Source organism: Chionomys nivalis, chromosome 14, assembly GCF_950005125.1.
Source record: "Chionomys nivalis chromosome 14, mChiNiv1.1, whole genome shotgun sequence".
NCBI classification, from domain to species: domain Eukaryota; kingdom Metazoa; phylum Chordata; class Mammalia; order Rodentia; family Cricetidae; genus Chionomys; species Chionomys nivalis.
In genome coordinates this window covers 18,895,606-18,920,145 of record NC_080099.1, presented here as the reverse complement: position 1 = coordinate 18,920,145, position 24,540 = coordinate 18,895,606, and the positions used below count along the sequence as shown (strand labels likewise).

The 24,540-nt window shown below is 46.0% G+C and overlaps 1 protein-coding gene across 2 annotated transcripts in view; it reads left to right on the top strand.

The window, feature by feature from the left end:
• The window catches only part of Gnal (G protein subunit alpha L), a 103,250-nt gene extending 79,465 nt beyond the window's left edge, over positions 1 to 23,785 (top strand). For both annotated transcript variants that reach the window (XM_057788411.1, XM_057788412.1), the window contains exons 6-12: positions 11,090 to 11,144; positions 13,331 to 13,404; positions 14,711 to 14,769; positions 15,110 to 15,230; positions 17,469 to 17,599; positions 21,167 to 21,234; positions 23,224 to 23,785. In XM_057788411.1, coding sequence (XP_057644394.1) covers positions 11,090 to 11,144; positions 13,331 to 13,404; positions 14,711 to 14,769; positions 15,110 to 15,230; positions 17,469 to 17,599; positions 21,167 to 21,234; positions 23,224 to 23,370 — 655 coding nt within the window. In that variant the 3' untranslated portion in view covers positions 23,371 to 23,785. The remainder of the gene's footprint in view (positions 1 to 11,089; positions 11,145 to 13,330; positions 13,405 to 14,710; positions 14,770 to 15,109; positions 15,231 to 17,468; positions 17,600 to 21,166; positions 21,235 to 23,223) is intronic.
• The last annotated feature ends 755 nt before the right edge of the window (positions 23,786 to 24,540 follow it).

The following is a 24,540-nucleotide window of genomic DNA, read 5'->3' as shown; positions in this document are numbered from 1 at the left end:
CCACACCCCTCCCCCCTCCTTCATTTCTTCTATCATTCTTTTGAAAATATTTGCCTTATAGCTTACAAAATAATTTTAATTAATTGATATTTTTAGCTTTGTGTGTGTGTGTTCACATTCATATGTGTAAGTGTGGGCATGCTTGTGCCCTGGTACAGGAATGGCCAGAAGACAGCCTTGGTGTCAGTTCTTGCCTTCCACCTTGTTTGAGACAAAGTCTCTCTTTTCCTCTCATTATATATACCAGGCTAGCTCCGAAGCCTTCTCCTGACTCTGTGCACCTCACTAGAATTAGACAGGTGTGCACACTACGGCGCCTGGCTTTCTGTCAGTCCTGAAGACTGCATCTGAACTTTCTGAGGTGTATTACTACATATGATTGTGTGCAGAAAGTGTTTTTAAATGTCTTGACATGATGACACCCTTACATGGAGAACTCCAGTGGATTCTTACGTCACACGATCTGATAGTCACTCTTTGTCCTATCATCCTGCCTTTTATACAGTGTGGGTCCCTTAGTCCTGCCTCTTCCCAGGGTATCACAAGTTTCTAATGCTCTTTGCCACTTGGTTTGCATTTCTGGAATTTCACAGCGCTAGATAGTAGGACCTTTGAATTTCATGCAACACAATAAAACAATAGGTAATCTATTTGAAAGCTTGGAGTGGCATTGTTTAGTACTCATTAGAAATCAAACCCTTTTTGTCACACAGACCCAGGGGCAGAATGCCAATAAAAATGTGGCTGTGGTGAGCTGGCTAGTGGAGAGGACCAAGCGTCCACCCTCCACCACTCCTGTACTGCCTGATGTCTCTCTGTTGGCTCCAGTTTGTGATTTTTCAAAGCAGGTACTGGTTTTCAGGGTTCATAACAGAGAAAGAACCCAACTGACACCAACTGCTCAAGACGGTGGTGACTTTACAAGAACAAGCGGTCCACGGTGGCGTAGGATTTTTATCAGAGTTGCATTTATTGTAGATGTTTATGTTTGCAGTCTTTAATCATTACAAGTAAGCCAGAGGGTCTCTGTGGCTGCTTTGGGGGGTGGGCAGGAGGGAGGAACAAAGCTGAAGCTCAGTGATTAAAGATGACTTGATTCGTCATTGGGCTCAGTATCCAGTTCTTTCCTGCCAGGTTGTTCATAACAACCCAAATGCCCATTGGCTGATGAAGAGATGAGCAAAATGTTATATAGCCACGTGATGACGCAAAGTTTAATAGAGCTATATTTTTTTAAAAAAAAATGAAGTCTCTTGGCATACTGCAACACAGATGAAGCCTGAATTCATTATGCTAAGCCAGGGAAGCCAGACACGAAGGCCTCATATTATATAATTTCAGGTACATGAAATGTCCAGGACTAGTTTATCTGTTGAGACAAAATAGATTAAGCGTGCATAAGGCTGAGGTGAGCTGGGAGTTAATGGGTACGTAGTTCCTTTTTTTTTTTTTTAAATATTTGTTCTTTTTTTAAAAAAAATAAAAGAAAGAAAGAAAGATTTATTTATTATGTATACAGCATTCTGTCTGGATGCATGCCTGCAGGCCAGAAGAGGAAGCCAGATCTCATTATAGATGGTTGTGAGCCATCATGTGGTTGCTGGGAATTGAACTCAGGACCTCCGAAGAGCAGCCTGTACTCTTAACCGCTGAGCCATCTCTCCAGCCCCCATAGTTTCTTTTTGAGTGATAAAAATGTTCTAAGTGATAGTAAAAAAATTCTAAATTATGGGTTTTTAATGCACTTCAAGGTGAGACGCCCAGCCAGGTGAGATGCCATACACCTGAAGTCCCAGCTAATCAGGAGGCTGAGATAGGAGAATCACTTTAGCCCAACAGTTGGAACCTGGGCTGTTCAACAAGACCATGTTTCAAAAGAAAAATAGGCAGGATGTGGTGGGGTGTGCCTCTACTCCCAGAGGCAGGCAGATGTCTGTGAACTCAAGACCAGCCCGGTCTACACGGAGTGCCAGGCCACTTCCAGTTCTCTACATAGTGAGAGCCTAACTCCAAAAAGAAAAGACATTCTCATTTCCCGTTGAACTGGCTTGTTAAGTTTTTAACTTTGCGATTACAGGCATCTGATCATTTGAGTTTGCCTGTTTGGGGGACCTTTCCATTAAATATCAAGGGAGCACAAGAGACTCCATTAAAAGGTAGCAACAACCTCTGAGTAGACACTAAGGTAATCCTCACTCTGAACTGTTCCATATGTGAGGCCCGTAGCATGTCATGTTTGCCCTATGTATATTTTATCACTCCTTCATCCATTCATAATGGTTAGCTTTTGGTCAGCTTAACACAAGCTAGAATCATTTCTAAAGAGGCAATATCAATTGAGGAATTGCCTCCATCAAGCTGGCCTGTAGGAAAATCTGTGGGGCGTTTTTTGAATGATGATAGATGTGGCAAGGTGCAGCTTACTGTGGACGTCACCTCCTGCAAGCCATGAGGGACAAGTCCATAACCCATGACCTTTGAGTTCCTCCAACGTCTCTGCAGAGTTCCCGCCCTGACTTCCCTTCTTGATGAACTGTAAACTGCGTGATGAAATAAACCCTTCCTGCTGGGTGGTGGTGGCACAGGTCTTTAATCCCAGCACTTGGGAGACAGAGGCAGATGGATCTCTGTGAGTTCGAGGCTAGCCTGATCTACAAGAGCTAATTCCAGGACAGGCTCCAAAGCTACAGAGAAACCCTGTCTCAAAAAAAAAAAAAGAAAGAAAGAAAGAAAAGAAAAGAAAAAATAAATAAATAAATAAATAAACCCTTCTCTTCGCTCCCCAAGTCACTCTTGGCCATGGTGCTTATCACAGCAATAGAAAGTGAATTAAGTCACTGTTTAACACGGAAAAAGGAAGGAAATCATGGAAGACCAGAAATGCTAGTTCAAGACCTAGTTCCCGCTGTCGGTGGCAGTGCACGCCCTTAATCCCAGCACTCAGGAGACAAGACAAAGGTGGCAGATCTCTGTGAGTTCAAGGCCAGCCTGGTCTACCAGAGCTAGTTCCAGGATAGGCTCCAAAGCTACAGAGAAACCCTGTCTCAAAAAACAAAACAAAAAAAAAGACGTAGTTCCCATAATGAAATCGTGTCTTAGGATCTCCAAAAGATGTCTGTAAGTAATCCTTCAGAACTCCTCATGCTGGGATTTGCAGCTGCTCTCTATGCAGTGCCCAGCACAACCACCTCTTGTTAGCCGGAGCCACCGTGACAGATACTCCACCCCTTTTATAGTGGATAGGTCAATGAATATATCTGAGTTCCTTAAGCTCTCTATCACACAGATGGACTGTCGCCTAGGAGCTAACTGCTCACTTGGAATTACTTGGGGGAAGGGGTGACAATATTTTTTATTTATACTTTGAAAATTTCATGTATATTTGTACATATATTTATATATACTGTATCATGATCTTATCTACTCCCCACTCCCCCTCAAACTCTCCCTAAATCACTCCCCCATCGCCCTCCCAACTTTTTCTTCTCCATTTTAATTTATCTTTTAACCCAGAGTCCAATTAGTGCAGCCCTGCTGTTTCACCACGGCCTGGAACATGACCTAGCATTTCGTGGGCAGTCTTTAAGTTTCAGCTGAACGGCTGTTTGTATTGGAGTTAGGCTTTTCTGCTTTCCCCACTCTCTTAGCCTTGTTCACGTCTACAAAAGTAGTATTTCTATAACGCTAACCTAGTTAGAGGCACAGTGTCTGCTTATAGCATCGTCCACAGTCCTTCAAAAATAGAACCACCCCAGCGTTCATCAACTGGCGAATGACTAAACAAAATATGATATGTCCATAGAATGAAATACTACTCAGGCACAAAGAGAATGCGGTCATCTGGGCTGTGGGGAGGGGTGGCTAGTATAGCCAAGGGATAGGGAGTGAACCTCGCATGGATAAGGCAGGATCTGGCCCCTAAAAGATGAACAAAGGAGGTTATGCCACGTGGGCAATGGAAGTATCTACTGCCTCGGGGACAATGGAAAGGCGCAATGATACCTTCTCTAAGTACTTTCCCTCCTTCCAGGAATGTAGAGCTTTTAAAAAGGGTGTTAGGATGGAAGGAAGCTGCTCTTTGAGAATTTCGCATCAAAGAAAGCAGTCTGGGAGAAGGGTTCCCTAGGCTGGCACATGTGCCAGTAATTAGAATGAAATAACTTTATTATAGACAATTCCATTGTTCACATAATAACGAGGATCCCTCATCTCAGTGGTTAACATTTGAGAAACAGGTATTGTTCTATTACGATAATTAAATGAGATAATGCAATCTAAACACAGCTCCCGTTTGCTTATGGACTTGTGGACTCCCATTAACTTATGTTCATATGGGATGCCCTTGTTTCACATTCTATTGGATATTAATAAAATTTTAGTGCTTGAAATTATTTCTGGGAATAATAAATGTAAGATCCCTAATCTGGCTGCCTCTCGCAGACAGTAATTGCTAAGGAAGAGACTGCTTAGCTGTGATTTTCTAGTAAGATCAGAGCAGTGACTATATATATCTTCTAAGATAAAAAAGACCTGAAAGATCATTTTGCCAAAAAAGGTAATTTTGTATTGTTTTCAACTGAACATATTTAATGGTGTTTCATATCTCTTAAGAAAGTAGTGTGAAATTAACATTGACTACAACAAGCTCAGTTTCCCATCCTGGTACTTTCTAAACTAGGGTGTGACCTGAAAAAATGAGTGTGCAGCTATCCCTTTGTGTCCTCGGGCAGCTGGTTCTGGTTTGCACAGATGTCAAACTCTATGGCTCCTGAAGTTCCTTATGTATTCATAAAATGACCAAAGTGTTTGCACAGAACATGTGCACATCTGCCTGTGTACTAAATCATCCCCAGGGGACTTGTGATGACCGTGCAGGGCATTATGTTGAAAGACCCCCGGAGTGGGAAGACTCTCACTCAAGTCTGGGATAACACGACCCCCCAGGAACTCACGAGGGACCATCCTTGCTGCAATCACACAAGGTTTAATGACAGGACAGGAACCAATGCACTGGGGCAGAAACTCATTTCCCACACAGGGGTAGGAGTTTGACCCCAAGCAGCTGGGAGAAGGGGTATTTAAGAGAAGAAACCATAACCCAATAACCCAAAGGGGGTAGGGAGGGTGTCATTGGAAAATTCCAAAAATACCAGTGATAATCACAAGGGGGTAACTCCGTCTTTCTCAAGATGATTCTCAAGATTATAATCTAACTTTATGCTCAGCTAGTTCCTGGAACACAGTCACTGAACCAGCTAACCTAGATTTTTGGTTCTTCTCTCCCTGCTAGAATTTTGGCTCTACTCTTTCTGCTAGAGGGATCTGGATTTATCTGGGTCTTTCACTGTGAGTAGATAGGACACCAGGCTGTCAGGGAATGAAGACAAAGTAGAAGCCTGTGCATGTTCACCGCAAACTCGGTTCCTTTGTCATTATTACTAAGTAAAACAATCACCATCACTCCAGAATTGACTAAAACACATGTGAAGAGAGCAGATGCCCATCCCCCTCCAGAAATACACTTACATCTCAGAGTTAACAGTATTCCTGGGGAGTCTTCCAGCACATGGGAACTTTTGGGGAAGATACAGTCCTAGGCTGCTAAAGGAAAACACAGAACAGAAATCTTCCAATGAGCCAGAACCAATGAAGCATTGTTGTCAACGGTTCCTTATTTTGGCTCAGGTAAATGCACTGAAAATTTCGCACTTTGGGTTAGGGTAGGGGAAATTAATTACTTTTCTGTTCTCTTTTTACCCCTAATCACTTCTGCAATCCACTTTCTCCTGAGAACGCACTGTAACTTACTGGTTAATGATGCTTTGGACACCTTGGTGTAGGCTGAAAGGAGTGAGCTCACTCTTTTTCTGGGCCTTGTTCCTGATAGGCAGCCCTACACTGGGCTCCACCCCCATTCCTAGCTGGGACCTGGGTTGTATTTATCCCTTCAGAACACTTCCCTGAGCTATTCCACCTCCCTCGCCAAGTTCATTGAGAATGCTTGGCCAGCACCCCTGGGCCTTTCAATGAAAAGAAACTCTAGGGAAAATAAAATACTCTGCTTAATGAGATATTATAAATGCTCAGGATTGCCAACTCTCCTTGTCCCCTGGACTGCTGTCTAACCTGGAGCTCAATGAGTGTTTGCGGAATACAGCCATGGACTAGAAGATTCCAACACAGCTCTACCGTAGGAAAGTACACATTGTCTTTTAAACACCCTCTGCCTGGCTGTATATACAGAAGAAAACACATGCCAGACTGTTATTGTTTGTTTTCTTATCTCTTAACTCTTTGTTCTTTAGGTTCTTTTAGCGCTTTTGTATTTGGGGGACCCACCACCCAGCCCCCAAATAAATCACAAATGGAGGTCTATTCTTCCTTAGGAACGCCCAGCCTTAGCTTGGTTTGTTTCTAGCTAGCTTTCCTTCACTGAAATTATCCTGGCTACAATTTGCCTCTGGGCTTTCTCCTTTCTAAACGTCTATGTATCTTATTTTCATTCTTACTCCGTGGCTGGTTGGGTGGCTAACACCTGGTGTTCTCTTCTGCTTGGTCTCATTCTCCTTCTTCCTCTTTCTCCCAGATTTCTCCTTCTGTTTATCCTCTCTACCTGCCAGTCCCACTTATCCTTGCTCCTGCCTAGCTGTTGGCCATTCAGCTCTTTCTTAGACCATCAGGTGTTTTAGACAGGCAAAGAATCACAGCTTCACAGAGTTAAACAAATGCAGCATAAACAAAAGCAGCACATCTTTCCATCGTTCAGAAGTGTTCCACAGCATAAACAAAAGTAACACAGCTTCAGATAATATCTACAACACGAGTCTAAACCAGACCCTGCAGACCACCACTCAAATGTGTAAAGGACAGGGAAGCCTTCCAGATGTGTTGGATACAGATGTGGTTAAGAACATCTCAGAGATAACTCCTCAGGCTCTGACTCAAACATCTAGGTGGACAGATGTGTATGTAAGAGGGAATGGGGGCTGAGGCCAGTCTCTAAAGAGTCCCCAGATGGTCTTACCTCACGAATTATCCTGTGCCGAGGAGCCAGCTATGTGAGAGTCTCAGGAACAGAATACTTGCTGCAGTAACAGGTGCCTAGGAGGTAGAAGTCTTAGATCGTGTTGAGTTACAGGGTAGCCATGGAAGAGAAAACTCAGGGAGGAAAGTACCTGCCAGGGACAAAGTCAGCCTTCCTGTGCCAAGACATTGTCGATAGTACATGGTTCCTGACTCCACCCACACTGAGAAGTGGCCTAGCTGGAGTTCACCAAGTGCAGGTCCTTTCAGTGGCTGTCCCACACCTTCCGTCAACCTTGCAATTGCTAACACTCCTCAGTCTTCTCAAGGGAACACCTGCTCCCTCGACTTATTTTTCTAGGATACGTAATGATCATTTGTTTTGTTACTGTTGTGTTTAGGTTTTTGAGACAGATTCTCACTGAATAGCACACCCGGGCTAGCTTAGAACTTCGTATCTTCCTGCCTCAAACTTCAGGTGCTGAGACTTCTTTGCTCATGTTATCTGTATTGGATTAACTTGCTACTGCTGCTGCGGGTGTCATGGAATCTGATATTAACATTTAACCAGAGCTGTGGCTTCTGCCGAGTTACTTAGTTCCCATGCCCATGTTTCCTTGCCGGAAAACTGGAGTTATTAATAGTGTCTAGGTGTGACGATAAAATGAGTTTATTTATGGAAAGTGCTGAGCAATGCTTAGCAGTTAAACATTTAATGAACAGTGGTAGTCATTAGCTCCAGCTATCAGAGGGTGTCATGATTGTATTCCAAACCATCGCACCCAATGAGAATTTGTTATGAAGAAAGCAGTAGGCTAGGATGTAGCTCGGTGTAGAGTGTTTGTCTAGTAGGCATGAAGCCCTAGCTTCCATTCCCAGGTCCATGAAAAAACAAAGAAAGGAGAGAGTAAAAGTGGAGAAGACGGAGTTAGGGATCATAGACAAGGAACATGCTTGTAAACTGCAGGAAAGGCCAGGGATCTGGCAAGGGGGGAGTAGGTTGAGGGTGAGCAGAAGGGATCAAGACACCCTGTCTTCTCACTCTCAAGTCATTTATAGATGACTTTTCCAGACAGCTTCCTTGGAGGAAAAGCTTTGCTGGGGTGAGAGGTGGTGAGTGCTAAGCTTACTGATTAGGATAATGCCCCAGCCCCTCAGCCACATTCCAATCAATAATATTTTCTTTGACACACTGCCTATAACCCACTGCACAGAGGGACAGCCGAGTAGTGCTTACTACTATCGGGTACTTAATGTCATGACAGATGAGGACCAGGTATATGTCCCATGCTATGGCAACCTTGCAGAATTCAACTGTATCACAGTAGGGGTCCTGGGAAGGCTGGAGGGGGGAGGGAATCTCAGTAGGTGTAGGCACAAGGAAGGGGTCATTTGTCCTCCATCTCTACTTTGGTCCAGTGACACACATCTTTAGCAATTTCCATTCTTTGGGCTGGTTTGACTGGCACAGGAAGGAAACATGCCCTGCAGAGGAGGGTAGTCTGTGTGTCCCTGTTGTAGAGAACAATGATGTAAGGCCTGTGTTATGGCTGGGCACTGGTGACACTCACCTTTAATCCCAGCACTCAGGAGGCAGAGGCAGGAGGATCTGTGTGAGTTCCTGGCCAGCCTGGTCTACAAGAGCTAGATCCAAGACAGGCTCCACAGCTACAGAGAAACCCTGTCTTTAAAAACAAAAACAAACAAACAAACAAACAAAAAAACAGCTTAGCTGTTTCCTGACTTCAATGTGAGCAAATTTCCTTAGCATTTATAGAACACTAGAAAGACAAAATCTTACCAACAGTGTAGGGAGCCCAGGCCAGAGCCCCGGGATCTCTCACCACATGGATATTTTTACTCATCGGTAAGTACCATGATTCAGAGGAAAATCTCTTCCTTCCCTCAGCAGTTAGAGCTGGTTCTTTTTAATTTTTTCCACAAAGAAATTATTTAGAATGTGGATGGATGACAGAAAGCTGATGCTTTTCCTCAGGTCCAGCAAGCTAACGACAAAGGATACAACCTCTCCTTGGCTATCCTTGTCCCCACTTCTTGATCATCTTCATGGCCACCAACTTTTGAGTTATTCTATCTAGTAAGACAGTCCTGCCAGCATTCACATCTTCAGCTGTAGCAGGAAAAACTAGAAAATAGCAAAGCCAGTGGGGGTGGGACGAATTGTTTATTTTAAGTGCTGGGATTTAAGCCCAGAGCCTCCAATATACTACGTGAGCTTTTACCACTGAGCTAACTCTGCAGGTCCCCTTTTATTTATTTTATTTATTTATTTATTTATTTATTTATTTATTTATTTATTTATTCATTGAGATAGAATCTCACTAAGTTTCCCAGCTTGCCTTGAACCCATTCGTAGCTCACACAAGGCTTGAACTTGTAATTCCTCTACCACAACCTTCCTGGTAACTGAGATTACAAACGCACAGCAACCAGGCTGGCGTAAACAACTAAGGGGGCTTAGTGTCCACAGCACAAGTGGTTTTATACAGTTGGAGTTTTCTGTGGCTTTTGTGGAAGCCCAAGGAGGCCAAAGGTCAGGGAATTTGGGACTTGTTTTTAGTTCATTCGAGATTATTAATTCGAGATTGTAAATCAAACGAAGGTCCCCGCGTCCTTGTAAATCAGAGACTTCTGCTCTCTCAAGGCTATTGTCAACAGGTGTGGCTAGTTGCCAGACATCGTGCTCCTGAAATGTCCCACTTAGGGAGACTGTTCACACTTGGGAAAGCTTTCTAAAACCTCTGCCCATTAGGTACAAGCCCCAACTTGAAGAAGTGCTTCTGCAGGTTGCTTGGAGGTCAGGGGTCAGAGCTGCCTGGAATTTGGAAACTACCTTGGGGATGAGAGTCGGGGAGGACTGGGGTACATTTGCCCCTTCATTGGCCTCTCAGTCTCACAACTTGGATAGACTGCAGGAAGGTCCCCCCACTTCCCTCCCACCATTTCCTCTGGAAGGCAGAGTTTAATTACATTCCTCAGGAACCTCATAGGTACTTTTTGTCAGCCATATTTCACTCTTTCTACTTGTAATAATCATCATCCAAGTGTACGCACCCACCTGCTCCACCCTGCACCGTTTTGAGCTGGTTGCTTCCTAAGCTGACTCTAGCCAGCAGCTTCATATTTAATGTTTAGCTCCTTCCAGCCCTTCCTGTCAGGGACCTTGCTCGTTGCCCTTTCAGGTGAAGGAAGAATGGATGTGTGTTCCTTCTAAAGATGTTTCCTAAGGACAGGGCACTGTACTGAGTGCTAGGGACCCCAGAGTCTCCAAGATGAAGACCCTCACTCCGTATCCTACACTTAGACAGAAAAGATATAAATAATGCCAGTGTGTGGCAAGTGCCAGGACCTGGAAAGCCAGGCGTCATGGAGGCGGCAGGTCTGAAACAGGGTCTCACCTCTGAGAACAAGAGGAAGTGGCCTGTTACATAAGGAACAGGACAGATCGGGAAGACGTCTCCATGTTGACTCACCTGCCACACCCTAAGCAGGTCTGACCATCCTGCCCTTGAGCTTCCACTGACAGCTGCTCAGCCTGTGCTGAGGAAATCTGCAGACACTCTCACCTACACGAGCACGCGCATCCTTCCACGCCCTCACACCATCGTTTACACACTCTATTTCTCACAAACACATGCAAACATAAATACAACATACAGTCATACTCGTGCACACCTGCTGACTTTTATACACATATTTTTGTTCTTAGGAACGTTGTTGCTTTCTGTTTTTGTATTAACATTGCAGCTCCTTTTCCTACCAGCTTGGCCAGGGATGGGGCCTTAATCCCCCCTCCCAGTTTCAAAGCAGCCACTTCTAACCTTCCAGGACCAGGGAAGAGGGAAGAAGGAAGGAAAGCAGAGGTGAAAGAACAGAATCTCAAAGTCAAACAGAATGCAGGCTTTGGCCTCCCCTTGAGACAGATACATAGCAGCACTTAGGCCTGTCTTTAACTGTCCCCCTGCAAAAGCCCCATTAACATAGCCCAGGCACTGGGACGAAGGTCCAGAGAAGCAGCCTGACCTTGTACTGCCTTTCTTTGCAGTTTCCTGGAAAGGATCGACAGCGTCAGTCTGGTTGACTACACACCCACAGACCAGGTACGTGTAAAGAAAGCCATAGGAGCTTCTGAGATAGTCTGCCAAGAGTGTTGTAAAGTAATTCAGAAGATTCAGGGAAAGCAAACCCATGATGACTGTTTCTTGGGTCTTGTTATTCTGCCCCTTATATTGGTCCTGCCACCAAATTCGGAGTCTTCACTCCCCAGTCCTGTGCTGTGCCGCCTAGTCATGTCCCTGCCAGAGTGCAGGGCAAACCCCATGCAGCATAGGAGCAGGTGATTCCCAGGCTTCCTAGGCCCATCGCTGAGGAAACCAGGCCTTCTCTTCCCACCTGAGTACACTGGCTCCTTTTCTGCTTTGGGCTTCAGACTTGAACCCCAGGTCCCATAACACATCTCCAGGTGTGCTGCAAGCGTGCCCTCAGATTGAGTAGACAAAGACTGCACGCAAACTAGCCCTCCTACCTTACCCTGAGCATTCTCAACCCCTGGAGGCCTGGGGCTTGAACCACATAGAGGTTCTCTCTCCTCTGTGTTCTCTGGAGATCGAAGTTCCTCTTTCTTCTCTGGTATCTGTCTCTATGGCTGACCCAAAGAGCTTAAAATGATCCTGCAGTATGAGGCTCATGAAGGTTCTGGGGGGAGTCAATGGTTTGGGGAAGATAGAGACATTTTCTCTCCTGTAAATAACCCTTCACCCATGTTCCTGTAAGCAACCCTGATTAAACTCTGAGTCACACACACACACTCTCTCTCTCACACACACACACACACTCTCTCTCACACACAGTCTCTCACACACACTCTCTCTCACACACACACTCACACACACACTCTCTCACACACACTCACACACACACTCTCTCTCACACACACACACATACTCTCTCTCACACACACTCTCTCTCTCTCACACACACACACACTCTCTCACACACTCTCTCTCACACACACTCACACACTCTCTCACACACACACTCTCACACACTCTCACACACACACTCACACACACACACTCTCACACACACTCTCTCACACACACACTCTCTCTCACACACACACACACACTCTCTCTCACAATGAAACTAGAAGGGATTAGTTGGAAGGAAGAAGTGGCATCGCACGGAGGGAAAGAGTAATAGGAGAAAAGGGGACGTGCTCAAAACAGATTCTATACAAGTATGAAAATATCATACCATATAATTAATATGCTAATATAAACACACCCCACGGTGTAACTTGGCTCTCTGACATCAGGAAAACGCCTCAAAGGGAACCTACACAGGTGTGATGATGTCATTATAAAACAGCAGAAACTTCGATCGTCTTCCAGGGTGGCTGATTCATAACAGCATTGTGAAAGCTGCCCAGGACAGGGTGACGTCAGCTGTGTGAAACTAGCTTTCCCGTGCCCTTGGGACCATATCAACTTGGAGAGAGCAGAACTGATGGAGGTGGTTCTTGTATTTTATCTGTTGCTTTCATTGGTTAACTAATAAAGAAAACTGCCTTAGCCCATTTGATAGGCCAAACCTTAGGTGGGTGGAGTAAACAGAAGAGAATGCTGGGAGAAAGAAGCTGAGTCAGAGAGTCGCCATGATTCTCTCACTCCAGACAGACGCAGGTTAAGATCTTTCCTGGTAAGCCAGCTCGTGGGGCTACACAGAACTAGGCAAGGAAGTGACAGCAACCCTACTAAAGTGAAGTAGCTTCCAGCCCTGAGGTCCCTGATTTATGAATGAGAGTTAAGCTTCCTATTGACCCTGACAGTAGAGACTTCCAGGTGTAGCCACAGAACATAGGTCAAGACTTTGTCCCTGAACGCTGTGTACTGAGGTTAGACTGTCATATGACAGCAAGATGTGGGCATGAATCACTTCTTAAAAATCTGGAGAGGTGCCAGGTTGCTGGTGGCACATGCCTTTAATTCCAGCACTTGAGAGACAGAGGCAGGCGAATCTCTGTGAGTTTGAGCCTGGTCTACAGAATGAATTCCAGTACAGCCAAGGCTACACAGAGAAACCCTGCCTTGAAAAACCAAAAAAAAAAAAAAAAAAAAAGTCTTGAGGGGCATGCAAATACGGTTACAGTGTGAAGAGCCAAATTGATTCAACAGTGGAGGTTTTCTACATCTGCATTTTAATTACTCCTCTTTTTACATTAGAGCTTCTCATTTCTCAGTGGCCACACTTATGTCAGAACACACCTTCTCTCTTCTTGCCCCAGGACCTCCTCAGATGCAGAGTGCTGACTTCAGGAATCTTTGAGACACGATTCCAAGTGGACAAAGTGAATTTTCAGTAAGTACATTGCTAAGAGTCTCCTGTGACAGGGAAAGTGGTGGTGGCCCAGCTGTAGAGCTCTAGGAAAACTCTGAAGCCATTTCTGAGGCCTCTCAGCCTTAGTGCTTCCCCCCACACCCCTGGGAACCTAACAACTACACCTGCACCTACTAGAATGTTGGGGACTTTCCATCTTCCTGTGTCCTCGTGGATATTCTCCAAATAGAGCCCTGTTGCTGGAATTGGGACAAGATGACCCACAGATGTCCACAGATGTTTTGACTCAGTCCCTGGGAAGGGGTCAAAGTAACCCTTAAATGTTTCCTCTTACCTCACCTGGTCTGGCATCCACTCTCCAACCCAGACTCAGACCAATTATTGTTAATAGCCCTTTGAATAAGCCAATCCCAATAGTTAAAAAACAACCCCCGAGTTTCCCCCTCTTGTTTCTATGGCTTTTTGCTTTAAAAATAGCTTGTAACAGTCGTTCGGGGTCTTTTGGCTTCTCGAATGCGATAAAATTAAATCCTCTTGCTTTGACATCAACCATGGTGTGAGAGTGGTCTCTTGGGGTAACTCCTCCTCAGTGACTGGACTTCAGGGTTCAACACAGCCTGGTGCCAGCCTCTGGCCACAATGGGAGCCATAAAACCTTGAGGCTACAGGGGCTGGAATTGGGATTCAGGGCAGGCTGTGTGAGGCTGGACTCCAGCGAGGGCACTGAGAAGCTTACCCACATGGAGACAGGAAAGGCGAGCACTGAGCAGGAGGGAGGGAGATAGAGGTCAGGGTCCATCTGATGCACAGCAGAGAAATTGTGTGGGAACTTGAGCCAGACAACTGGAGAGCCTGAGGGAGGGCTTTATCATCTGCCTGAATGTAGGTGACAGAGTCCTCCTGCCAGGCACCAGTGACTAGAGGGCTGTGGACAGAGCTGGAAGCCCCACACTTCCCCAGGGGAGGCAGTCTTCTGAAGCTGAGACACGTTACCAGAAGATCAGCCCCAGCACAGACTTAGCATGCACCTGGTACAAGGTGTGCTATGAACTAGGAACCACGACATCTATTAGGCACCTACTGTATGCCACTAGACACCGTGCCAGTAGCTTTCTGCCTTGTTCTTAACTCCTACATCCACAGTGCAGTGTGAAAGAGGAAGAACTGAAGTTGGGGGCGGCCGCATGCCCTGCAGCTCAAAGAAAAGGGCCTAGACCCAGAGGGGCCTCATGAGCAGCCGACCATTCTGACAAGGGAGAAGGGTAAAGGCATGTACCCCTTACCCCAGTTTCCCTGAATAACCGGCTTCTCTGTTTCTCCTCCACAGCATGTTTGATGTTGGCGGCCAGAGGGATGAGAGAAGAAAATGGATCCAGTGCTTTAATGGTGATTTGCATGCTCTGTAGAGGGCTGGGTGCTGACTCCCACTCTGTGTCTAGCTGTGTTTTAATCAAACTCTAATCTCTATGTAAAGTATAACATGGTACACATACATGTGAAGTAAATAGCCATGGTCCTCCCTTAAATGTGAATCTCAGGGAATTTATTCACCCCACGTTTCCAGTTACCTTTTGACAGCCATGCCGCGTTGTGTACATAACCTATATTCAAGTCATTCTAGACACGATCCCCAAATGACAGTGCCTGAGACCTACGCAGTCCTAATCCCAGAAAAGCCAGCATTGTCCATCTAAAGTGCTTCCCTTCCCCTCTCTGCCCATCTCAGATGTCACCGCCATCATTTACGTGGCGGCCTGCAGTAGCTACAACATGGTGATCCGGGAGGACAACAACACCAACAGACTGAGGGAGTCACTGGACCTGTTTGAAAGCATCTGGAATAACAGGTGATAAATACACCCCACCGCTGGATCGCAGATGTTTTTATTAAAATACATGCAGAAGACTACAAATGTTTCATTGCTCTTGTTAAAAATACCCTCTTTAACCAAGTGTGTCTGCACACACCTGTGCTCCTAACATTAGGAAGGCTAAATCAAGAGGCGCCGAGTTCAAGGCCAGTTTGGACTATGTAGTTAGACCTCATAGACAAAAAAAAAAATGTGAGGGCAAGCAGATGGTTCCTTAGGTGAAGAGCATGACATGCAAGCACAAGGACTTGAATTTGGATCTCTAGCACCCCCTCACACACACACACAAAAGCTGAACATCACCATGAACACCTGTAACCTAAAAATAGGGAGACAGAGGCAAGCAGATCCTCAGGGCTCTGGCCATCCAGCCTAGCCAAAATGGCCAACTCCAGGCTCAAAAAAGAAACCCAGCCTGTATAGAATGATTTTGAGAAAAATTTATATATCAGCCTCTGGCTTCCACTTGGTCCCACACACACATGTAAATACTCAACTTTAATAAGCCTTTCATCCCATCTGATAGACATACTTAACATGGGGACTCTTCTTTGATGGAGCTCTTATAGGTGCTTGGTTAGGGCTTTTTAAATCTGCCATAAAAGTCTCACATTATATCAGAATTCAAAGTTTTGTTTGCTTGTTTTGACCTGGTGTCTCCCTATATTAGCCAAGCTGGCCTTAAACTCAATCCTCATGGCTCAGCCTCCTGATTTACTAGGATTACAGGTATTTGCCTCTGTGCCTGATTGACGGTTTGTTTGTTTTAAGAACCCAGTTTAGAATGCTCACAGATAACTAGATAGTCCCTACAATCCCGACAGCTCAAAGCCATAGCACAGTCATAGGATACTCCCAGAATCCCAAGGGGCAGAAGTGAATGAGTCTAGAGAGATGGCTACGTGGCTAAGAGTACTAGTTACTGTTCAGCAGGACCCTGGAAGATTTCTATACTCACGTGGCAACCATCATGGCTGCCAGATGGCAACCTGGCAATCCTGATCATTGTAACTTCAGTCCCAGGGGATCTGACATCCTCTTCTGGCCTCAGCAGGTACCAGGCATGCACATGGTGCACCGATAACACATGCAGACAAAACATTGATACACGTGCAATAAATCTTATTTAAAAATGTAAAGTTTGTATTGTTGAATAAGTATCTCTCTGTCAAATGTTCAACTACCATCCTCCTTTATGGTTTCAGAGTTAATGGGAAAGAAACAGGGCCAGGAAACGCCAGGTGTGAAGAATGAGCATTCTTTGGAATGGTTGTCAGTGAGCACACACAGCAAAGCAGCCACATTGTTGCAATTATAGTCTTGTCTTTATAAATATGCATGAGAATAAAATAATCTAGGCATAAAATTATAAAAATCTCATAGTAATTATCATTTGATGTAATTCATTTGATTATATGTATATTTTCTATAACTTTAGCTTGTTTGTTGTAGAAGCTACAAAAATTACAAAAGTAGAAGAAAAAAACCAAACTAACGCATCTGCGGGGGGGGGAAATGTATTACATTTACATTTGTGGTCAGTGTCCTATGGACTGATCCCTTGGACCTCTGGGGATTTCAGAGGGCTTTTTTATGTGGCAGCTAAGTTCCTTTTGTCTTTACTTCAACTTTTCTTACCCTCACCACCTCTGTTCCAGGGCCTCACCTTTAGCTTCTCATAGAACATGTGAGGAATCTAGTTCTGCCCCTTGTCCCCGTGCTAAGAGGAGAGAAAACAGAAGAAGACAGGCTGCTAATTACACTCCCTGTGATTAGCTAATGAGCCTTTTGGTACTTCAGTAACGTTGGACCCCAAAATTATACCACAAAAGTCCAAGTGTATTCATTGAATGCCTAGAGCATTGCTCTGTTACTGATAAGTGTAGTACCCACAGAGCTCATCGAAAAGAGTGAACCGCTACATTCTGAAAGGCTTTGCCATTGATTGGTACAGAGAGTGAGAGCATTGGTATACCAAGTGATAGTGAGTCAGTTTCCAGAAGATGCCGGTGTTGGCCCACTCCCCTCCCACCTCTTTGTTGGCCTGCCTTGCAGAGCTGAGGTAGGGGGTGAGTGGCATCAGGGTCTCAGACTGGGCAAGCACCTGCCACTAAGCGGCGTCACTAGAGTCCCATTTAGTCTGGTAATGTCGTGGTGACTGGTACTTTCATGTGCTAGCATTGTGAAACTGGTGTGGATTTGTGTTCTTTCTAGGTGGTTGCGGACCATTTCTATCATCTTGTTCTTGAACAAACAAGATATGCTGGCAGAAAAAGTCTTGGCAGGGAAATCAAAAATTGAAGACTATTTCCCAGAGTATGCCAATTACACTGTCCCCGAAGATGGTAAGATTTCAAAACACAGTCTCTCTTACAACTGCAGGAGCCAACTGTTCTTTTCTCATCATTCTATAAACTGCAAATCAGAGATTTCTGGTGAATCTGAGAAACTGCCTCAGTTTAAAACATCCTCTCTATGCGCCCCCAAAGCACTAGGGTATGGGATGAGTTGCCCTATCCAAAATGCTCAGGACCACAAGTGTGAATTTTGGAATGTTTGCTTATCTGGGAGATGTGACTCTATTTCATTAAAGACAAAGCTCTCTGAATGTTGGAACATATTTCTTTGTACCTCAAATCCATAGCCTGAGGGTTTTGACTGACCTGTGGCATGAAGCCATTGTGGAAGTTTCTATCTGTGGAATGACGTCAGTACATGGAGGTTAGCAGAGGTGGGATAGCTGAGATTTTATTTATTCAGAATAGCGATGCTTAGTCGGTATTCAAATGTCCTTCCTTGTAAATGGTTCAGAGCTTGATTTTCTGTTAAAGATGGGCCATATAAGGAAGGGCTGTTTGTAGGTGTGACTGTGTCATACTGGGTAAATTCTCTCATACCACCAGCTGGGTCTTTGGAGACCAAAGACATCATTAAGACCTCATACAGTAACCATAGGTGGTGATTTCTTTTATTTTTCTCCATAGAACTGTGGTTCTCAACCTGTGGGTTGTGACTCCTTGGGTTGGTTATCAGATATTTGCATCACAATTCATAACAGTAGCAAAGTTACAGTTATGGAGTAGCAATGAAATAGTTTTATGGTTGGGGGGGGTGGTCACCACAACATGAAGAACTGTATTAAAGGGTTGCAGCATTAGGAAAGCTAGAAAGTACTGCCTTAGAATAAGAGGTGATGGATACATCCTGCTCCAGACCACATAAGTGGAGCTAGGAAGGTCAGACAGGCCTGGTGTCCAAGCCTGTGCTGGCATCTACTCCTGGGGCTTACATGGCCCTGGTGGCCACACTGGTGGGCCCCGCTGGGTGACCAGCCTCCCGAGAGAGCGGGCCCAGTGCTAAGATGAGGAAGGTAAACCAGATCTTGTCATCCATGTCCCTCCTGTGCTTAGTTTGCAGTGTGCATCGGGCCACTGGACATTTCTAGGAGTGATTTGCGAAAGGGAAAAGTCAGACCAATTCTTTATCTAGACCATGAGCTAGATAAAGCCAAATGAAAGGGGTGTTTCTGGAATCTAGAGCTGGAGTTGGGACCGCATTTCTTACTACTACCAAGGACAGAGAAACCTCAGACTTCTTCCCTCTTTAGGTTCCCTTTCGTCTTCTCCACCCATTATCCCAAGTTCTGGCTTTAGTGCATTCCTAGGAAAATCCTGAACGACGTGGGCTCAGTTGTCGTGAGAATCAGCAGATGCGGGGAGAGGGCCTGGGGTGCAGTTCCTGTTCTCTCGGACAGCCTCTCCTTTGTTAGAAACTCAGGCAGCCTGTGTGCCCAGAGCATGCGCTGTTAAATTAGCAACCAGCCCTGACTGCTGCCGCTTTGTTTCTGTTTGGTGTGGCTGGTTAGTTAGTTTGGAGGTTTGCTCTTGGTTTGGTTTGGTTTGGTTTGGTTTGGTTTGAGACAGCACCTTATATAATTCAGGCACGCCTGGGGAATTCACTATGTAGACCAGAATGTCCTTGAACTCATAGAGGAAACACACAGACACAGAGACAAACAGACACACACACCTGCCTGCCCTTCTCTCCCCAGTACTGGGATTAAAGAAGCACACCACCACACAGGCCCTTTGGCAGTCAGAGCATTCTCAGATCACACCTCACCATCTGGCTAATTGCTGTTCCAGGCTGAGCCAGGGATCCGGGAAAAGCTTCAGTTGCTTCTCTGTCTTCCCAGGAGATTGTCTTGCCCCTCTGCCCAGATACTTCCTGTCTCTCACTGCCCCCTAGGTCAGCCAGCAGCTGAGTTCTGTGGCCCCTCCTCCATGCATTACTTCTCCAGATGTGGTCCTGACCTCACTCTGTTCAGTGACTCTCAGCTTCCAGCTTAGCCTCTGTGGCTATGCGTGTGTGTGTGTGTGTGTGTGTGTGTGTGTGTGTGTATACATTCTTCACGTATGCATGCATGCATGTTTGCTTGAGCACTTGGGTTTTTGGCACAGCCATCTTTCTAAAACACAAACACTCCTTTATGCCCCGTTAAAGAGCACCACCACAGTGGCATGCACTCTGCCCTTGGAAGTGGAGCTTCCCAGTGAAGCGACGCCAAAGGGATTCACTGTGACCACTGAAGGGACCTTGGTTCCAGCCACAGTGCCAGGCCCAATGACTAGTGCTCACCCAGTACCGTGTGTCCGGTTCGTCTGTGTCTCCAGGGCACCCATCACTCCCTGGCATGGATAGTGACTGCTGGTAGCCCAGACTCACCATCCTGCTTGGTGATCCTCAACTCGGACACAGCCAGCAAGAAAAGCAAGGGGTGTGGATCCGTGCAGCATGGGTGAAAGGCTCAGTAATTACACAGGATGAAAGAATCTGAGCCAAGAGGACTTCAGGCTGCGGAAAGTATAGGAAATGCACAGACTGCAGGGCCAGAATCATACTTGCTTGGTTGGGAATAGAAAGAGAGGGCTGCAGAGGAAAATGGGGCACTTCTAATAGTGTTGAATACTATTTTGATCACTCATTATTTTGTTCACAGTGATAATCTGATAAGCCAATACATGTTGAAATGTATCAAAGTGTGCATTTGAAATATGTACAGTTAAGGGTCTATAAGTTATCCCTTCATAAAACCAGTGCCCAGTTCCCACTCAATGAATGACCAGAGTATCTCCAGAGGGGGAGACATCACCAGACCCTGAGGTTCCAGGACATACTTGGGTTGATAGCCAGAGGGTCTCCTGCATTGTACTTCCCTCAACCTGAGTCTGTGCAGTACCTGAAGAGACTCCTCCTACAAGGCTGATTTTAAAAAGTGGAGTGCATCCCAGACAGCACAGCCTTCCTCTCTACCATAGCTTGGAAGAGGAAGTAGAAGATGGAGGGGACACAGCTTGCCAGAATCCAGTTAGGTGCTTTTTGGAGCAGCTGTTACTTGCTGTAACCTGTCTGTCTAGGTTCCCTAAATTCCTTAGGCAGGGTGATTGGTAAACAAAGTGGTCTGGAGGCTGAGAAATCCAGAATCAAGGCCCCAACAGAGTTGGAGTCTGCGGAGGCCAGCTGTCTCTTCTGTGAGTTCTGTGTCCTCAGCTCGTGGAAGACACCAGTCTCCTTCAGGCTCCTGTAGATGAGTGGTGTGTCCCCCTCAACGTGGCAGAGCCCCTTACAGTGGAGCCATCCCACTGGGTGGACACTCTGATGAGGAAGACTGAGGAAAGTAGACACAGCACCCAGACCAGAGGACTAGCGACATTTTCTCAGAGCTCCATGAGAATTAAAACACTTTGGGAGAAGGAAAATTAAATGTTACATTTAATTTTGCCCTGTCATGCGATGAATGTTAATGCCATGAACATACACAGCCCTGTGTAGTTGATTCCTTCTGCGTTGCCATTCTTCTGTTATCTTTGCTTCCTGTCAGTTAAATGAAATTCCATTTTTAATTTCAACAGCAACACCGGATGCGGGAGAAGATCCCAAAGTTACGAGAGCCAAGTTCTTTATCCGAGATCTGTTTTTGGTAAGCAATTCTGTTGCCCTTGTGATGTCTACCTTACAGTTAATAACCTTGCTCTCTGTGGTTTGCTAAATAGCCCTTCGTGGTCTGTCTCCCTAAGTCCTGAGCCAAGACAGAAGCAGTCGCTCTCTCGTGCCTCGGCACACTGACGTGAGAGAGGTTACATCTCTCACCCAGGTACTGAAGGGAGGAGCAGGTGACAGGGCCACACTCTGTTCACACACGTGTCTCCCAAACAGGAGCAAGTCCTGCAGAGTCTAAAGTGCACACATTCAATCCTTGGTGTCTGCTTCCTTTACCCAAAACACCACCAGCAGGTTGGCATGAAAATGAATTTGCCCAAAATCTGCCCCCTCCCTCTATCAGCTTGCCATGCTTCTCATGCCTGTTTCTGGTTTATTGGGTTTTTGCCAGGACATACATTTATACCACTGAGCTATATCTCAGCCCTTGATATTTTCTTTTTTTAAGACAGAGTATGTGTAGCTCGGGCTGGCCTCAGAATCATTCTGTAGCCCAGGCTGGCCACTAACTTACATCCTCCTACCTCTACTTCTGGGATTAGAGGTGCATGTGAGCAGGCATTCATTTCAATGTCCTCAAGCTTGAAAATGAGAAGCTGGGCCAGAGCTATAGCTCAGTGGTACTTTGCCTACCTTGCAATGGTTGATGTTTTAGGTTCCATCCCCAGCAACAAACAGACTCACAAGGGAAGCTAACATCCCTTCTGACCCCTCTCAGGAGTTTTATAACAAGATGAACATTTCCTCAAGACCCTTGATGTGGTCCTAAGAGCTCCCTAAAGGCTGTGTCCCAAGATGCTTTGCAGACAAAAGATGTTGGAAAGGAGGCCCTGGGATGCTTCCAGGGATCACCTGTAGCTAGAAAGTATGTATGATTCTGTTGGGGTTGTGGGAGCTGCCAAAGCGATATCTCGTAGACCCCCAACATCTCACAGACTAGCCAATGGAAATGCTTCCTCAGAGCTCTGGATGCTGAAGTTTGAAGTCAGGTGCCAAAAAAGGACCTAATCCTGAGGCTGTTCTTCTCGGCTCATAGATAGCATCCCCACTTTGTGTCCCCGTGATCAGCATCTCCAAGTCTGTGTCTTGACCTCCTCTCCTTACAGGGACACCTTACAGGACAGCAGTGTTGGACTCAAGCTCAAGCTAAAGACTTTATTTAACCATAATTGTCTCTTCAAAGATCCTGTCATATCATATCGTAAAGATATGCAGACATATCCTGAGGCCCTGGAGAGTTCAGATCCAACACAGAAGTTTGGAAATACAATTCAGCCCTTCCTTTCCCTAGTCTGTCCCAGGTAGCTTCGCAGATGGACCATGTTTAACCTTGTGCTTCCCACCGTTGACAGCAAAGAACTTTTCACACACACACACACACTCGGCAACAGTCCACTGCCAGCTAGATCACCTGTGTGGAGAATGCATAACTGAGATACAACCCATCACATGTGGATTCTTAAATAAATTTGCTGCATCGGGTGGCACAGGAGTTGCATGGTGAGGCAGGAAGATGGCTGTAGTTCTGGAGTTCAAGGTTGGTGTGGGCAGTATTGTAAGACCCTTCCACAAAGTAAATATAAATGAATTAAAACTGAGTTAGAGACAAGCTCCTGCCCCCACCTCAACGGCATGCACTAGTTGCCGTAACTACCACATATCCAGGCAGAATATATTTCTGCAAGCAGACTTCTGTCCACCAGGGCAACACAGACAAACATAGATGCTGGAAATTTCTATTTGGGAAATCTTGGCCTGTCTTGCCCTCTCCAAAGCCTGCCTCAGCTCAGATTCAGTGCCTGTGGCTAAGGGATGTTTAACTCTCTCCTGGGGCATGCTTGGTACCTGAGCAGTTTGGGGAAGCCAGTCGGTCCAAGTCCTCTCTAGTCTCTCTCTACGGTCCTTAAGCTGTCCTCCCATTTGATGACACTGGGCCCTGTTGTCCTGAGCACAACCTTCTTCTCCACAGAGGATCAGCACAGCCACAGGTGATGGCAAACATTACTGCTACCCCCACTTCACCTGTGCCGTGGACACCGAGAACATCCGCAGAGTGTTCAACGACTGTCGTGACATCATCCAGAGGATGCACCTGAAGCAGTACGAACTCTTGTGAGGACTGCCTACCCCTCCTCCTCACTGCCGCCTCTCCTCCCTCTTGGCCACCCCAGGAGGCGGTGTATCTCCCCAGCCTGCGTGTCTGTCCACCCCGAGCCATGGTAGGGCGTAGTAAGTGTTTTAGTGTCACGGGGCTGTCACCTGTCCTGTCCTAGGTATGCCTACGTGTGACCACCAAGCCTCTGGCTACCTCTGTCCCCCAGGTTTGGTTTCTGTAGCTTTTGTTTCTCACCGGACTGCACAGCCTCCCACCAGCAATCTGTATCACTGCAAAGCCACCAACTCCCACATGGGTGATACTGCAGTGACCCGTCTGAGTGGGAACCTATCAATTCTTTGTTTGATTGTCGATGGGCTGACTCATCAAAGGCAGCGTGGTAAATCAGAGAAATACATTGTTTCAAATTATCAAGCATGATCACCATGGACTGCGGCTCTTTCTGGCTAGCAGGTAGCTGCCCCTTCTGATCTGCACTGGCCCAATGCTTAGAGTAGACCCGAGCCAGCCACAGAGCAAGAGGAATTCTTTCCAGTCACGGTTGCAGTGGCTGTAGGCCATGGGCATTTGGAGTAGAGGGCCTCTCGGAGCCTCTTACGTTTAGGCAGAAAAGCTGCCCCATTCACTACTGCAAACTGTGTCCTGTCTATACATGACGGAGTCCCCTACACCTTCCTGATAGCTGGGCATGGTCTTTCCTAGTTTCTCTTTGTTGTTGCTTTACTAGACTGTACAGACCCACACAATGTAATACTCTTTTGTATGACTCCTAACAAAACCTCCTTGTAGCGTTCTGTGCCTTGGTGATGGCCCCACCTGTAAGGAAATATGTCCCAGCTGTGCCAAGCAGCTTGCGGTCCGCACAACCTGCTGCCAACACAGTGGGGAATCGGTGGGACCTGTTCATCTTAGGATATTTTTTATCAGGTTGGTATTTATGGACGATCATCATAGAATCTTCTACTTGACCAGCAGTGCCCTCCCAGCACTGGAACTGTCGCAGCGCCTGCTTTCACTGCTCTGAATCTCAGCTGCTGCAAACACTGGGACCACCCGATTCCAAGGCATAAATTAGAAGCTACTTTTTTTTTTTTTTTTTTTTTAGGGTACCAAGGGTTTTCTCTCCCCCTGCCCCCCGCACACAGATGAAATGTTTCTGAAGACTCTTTC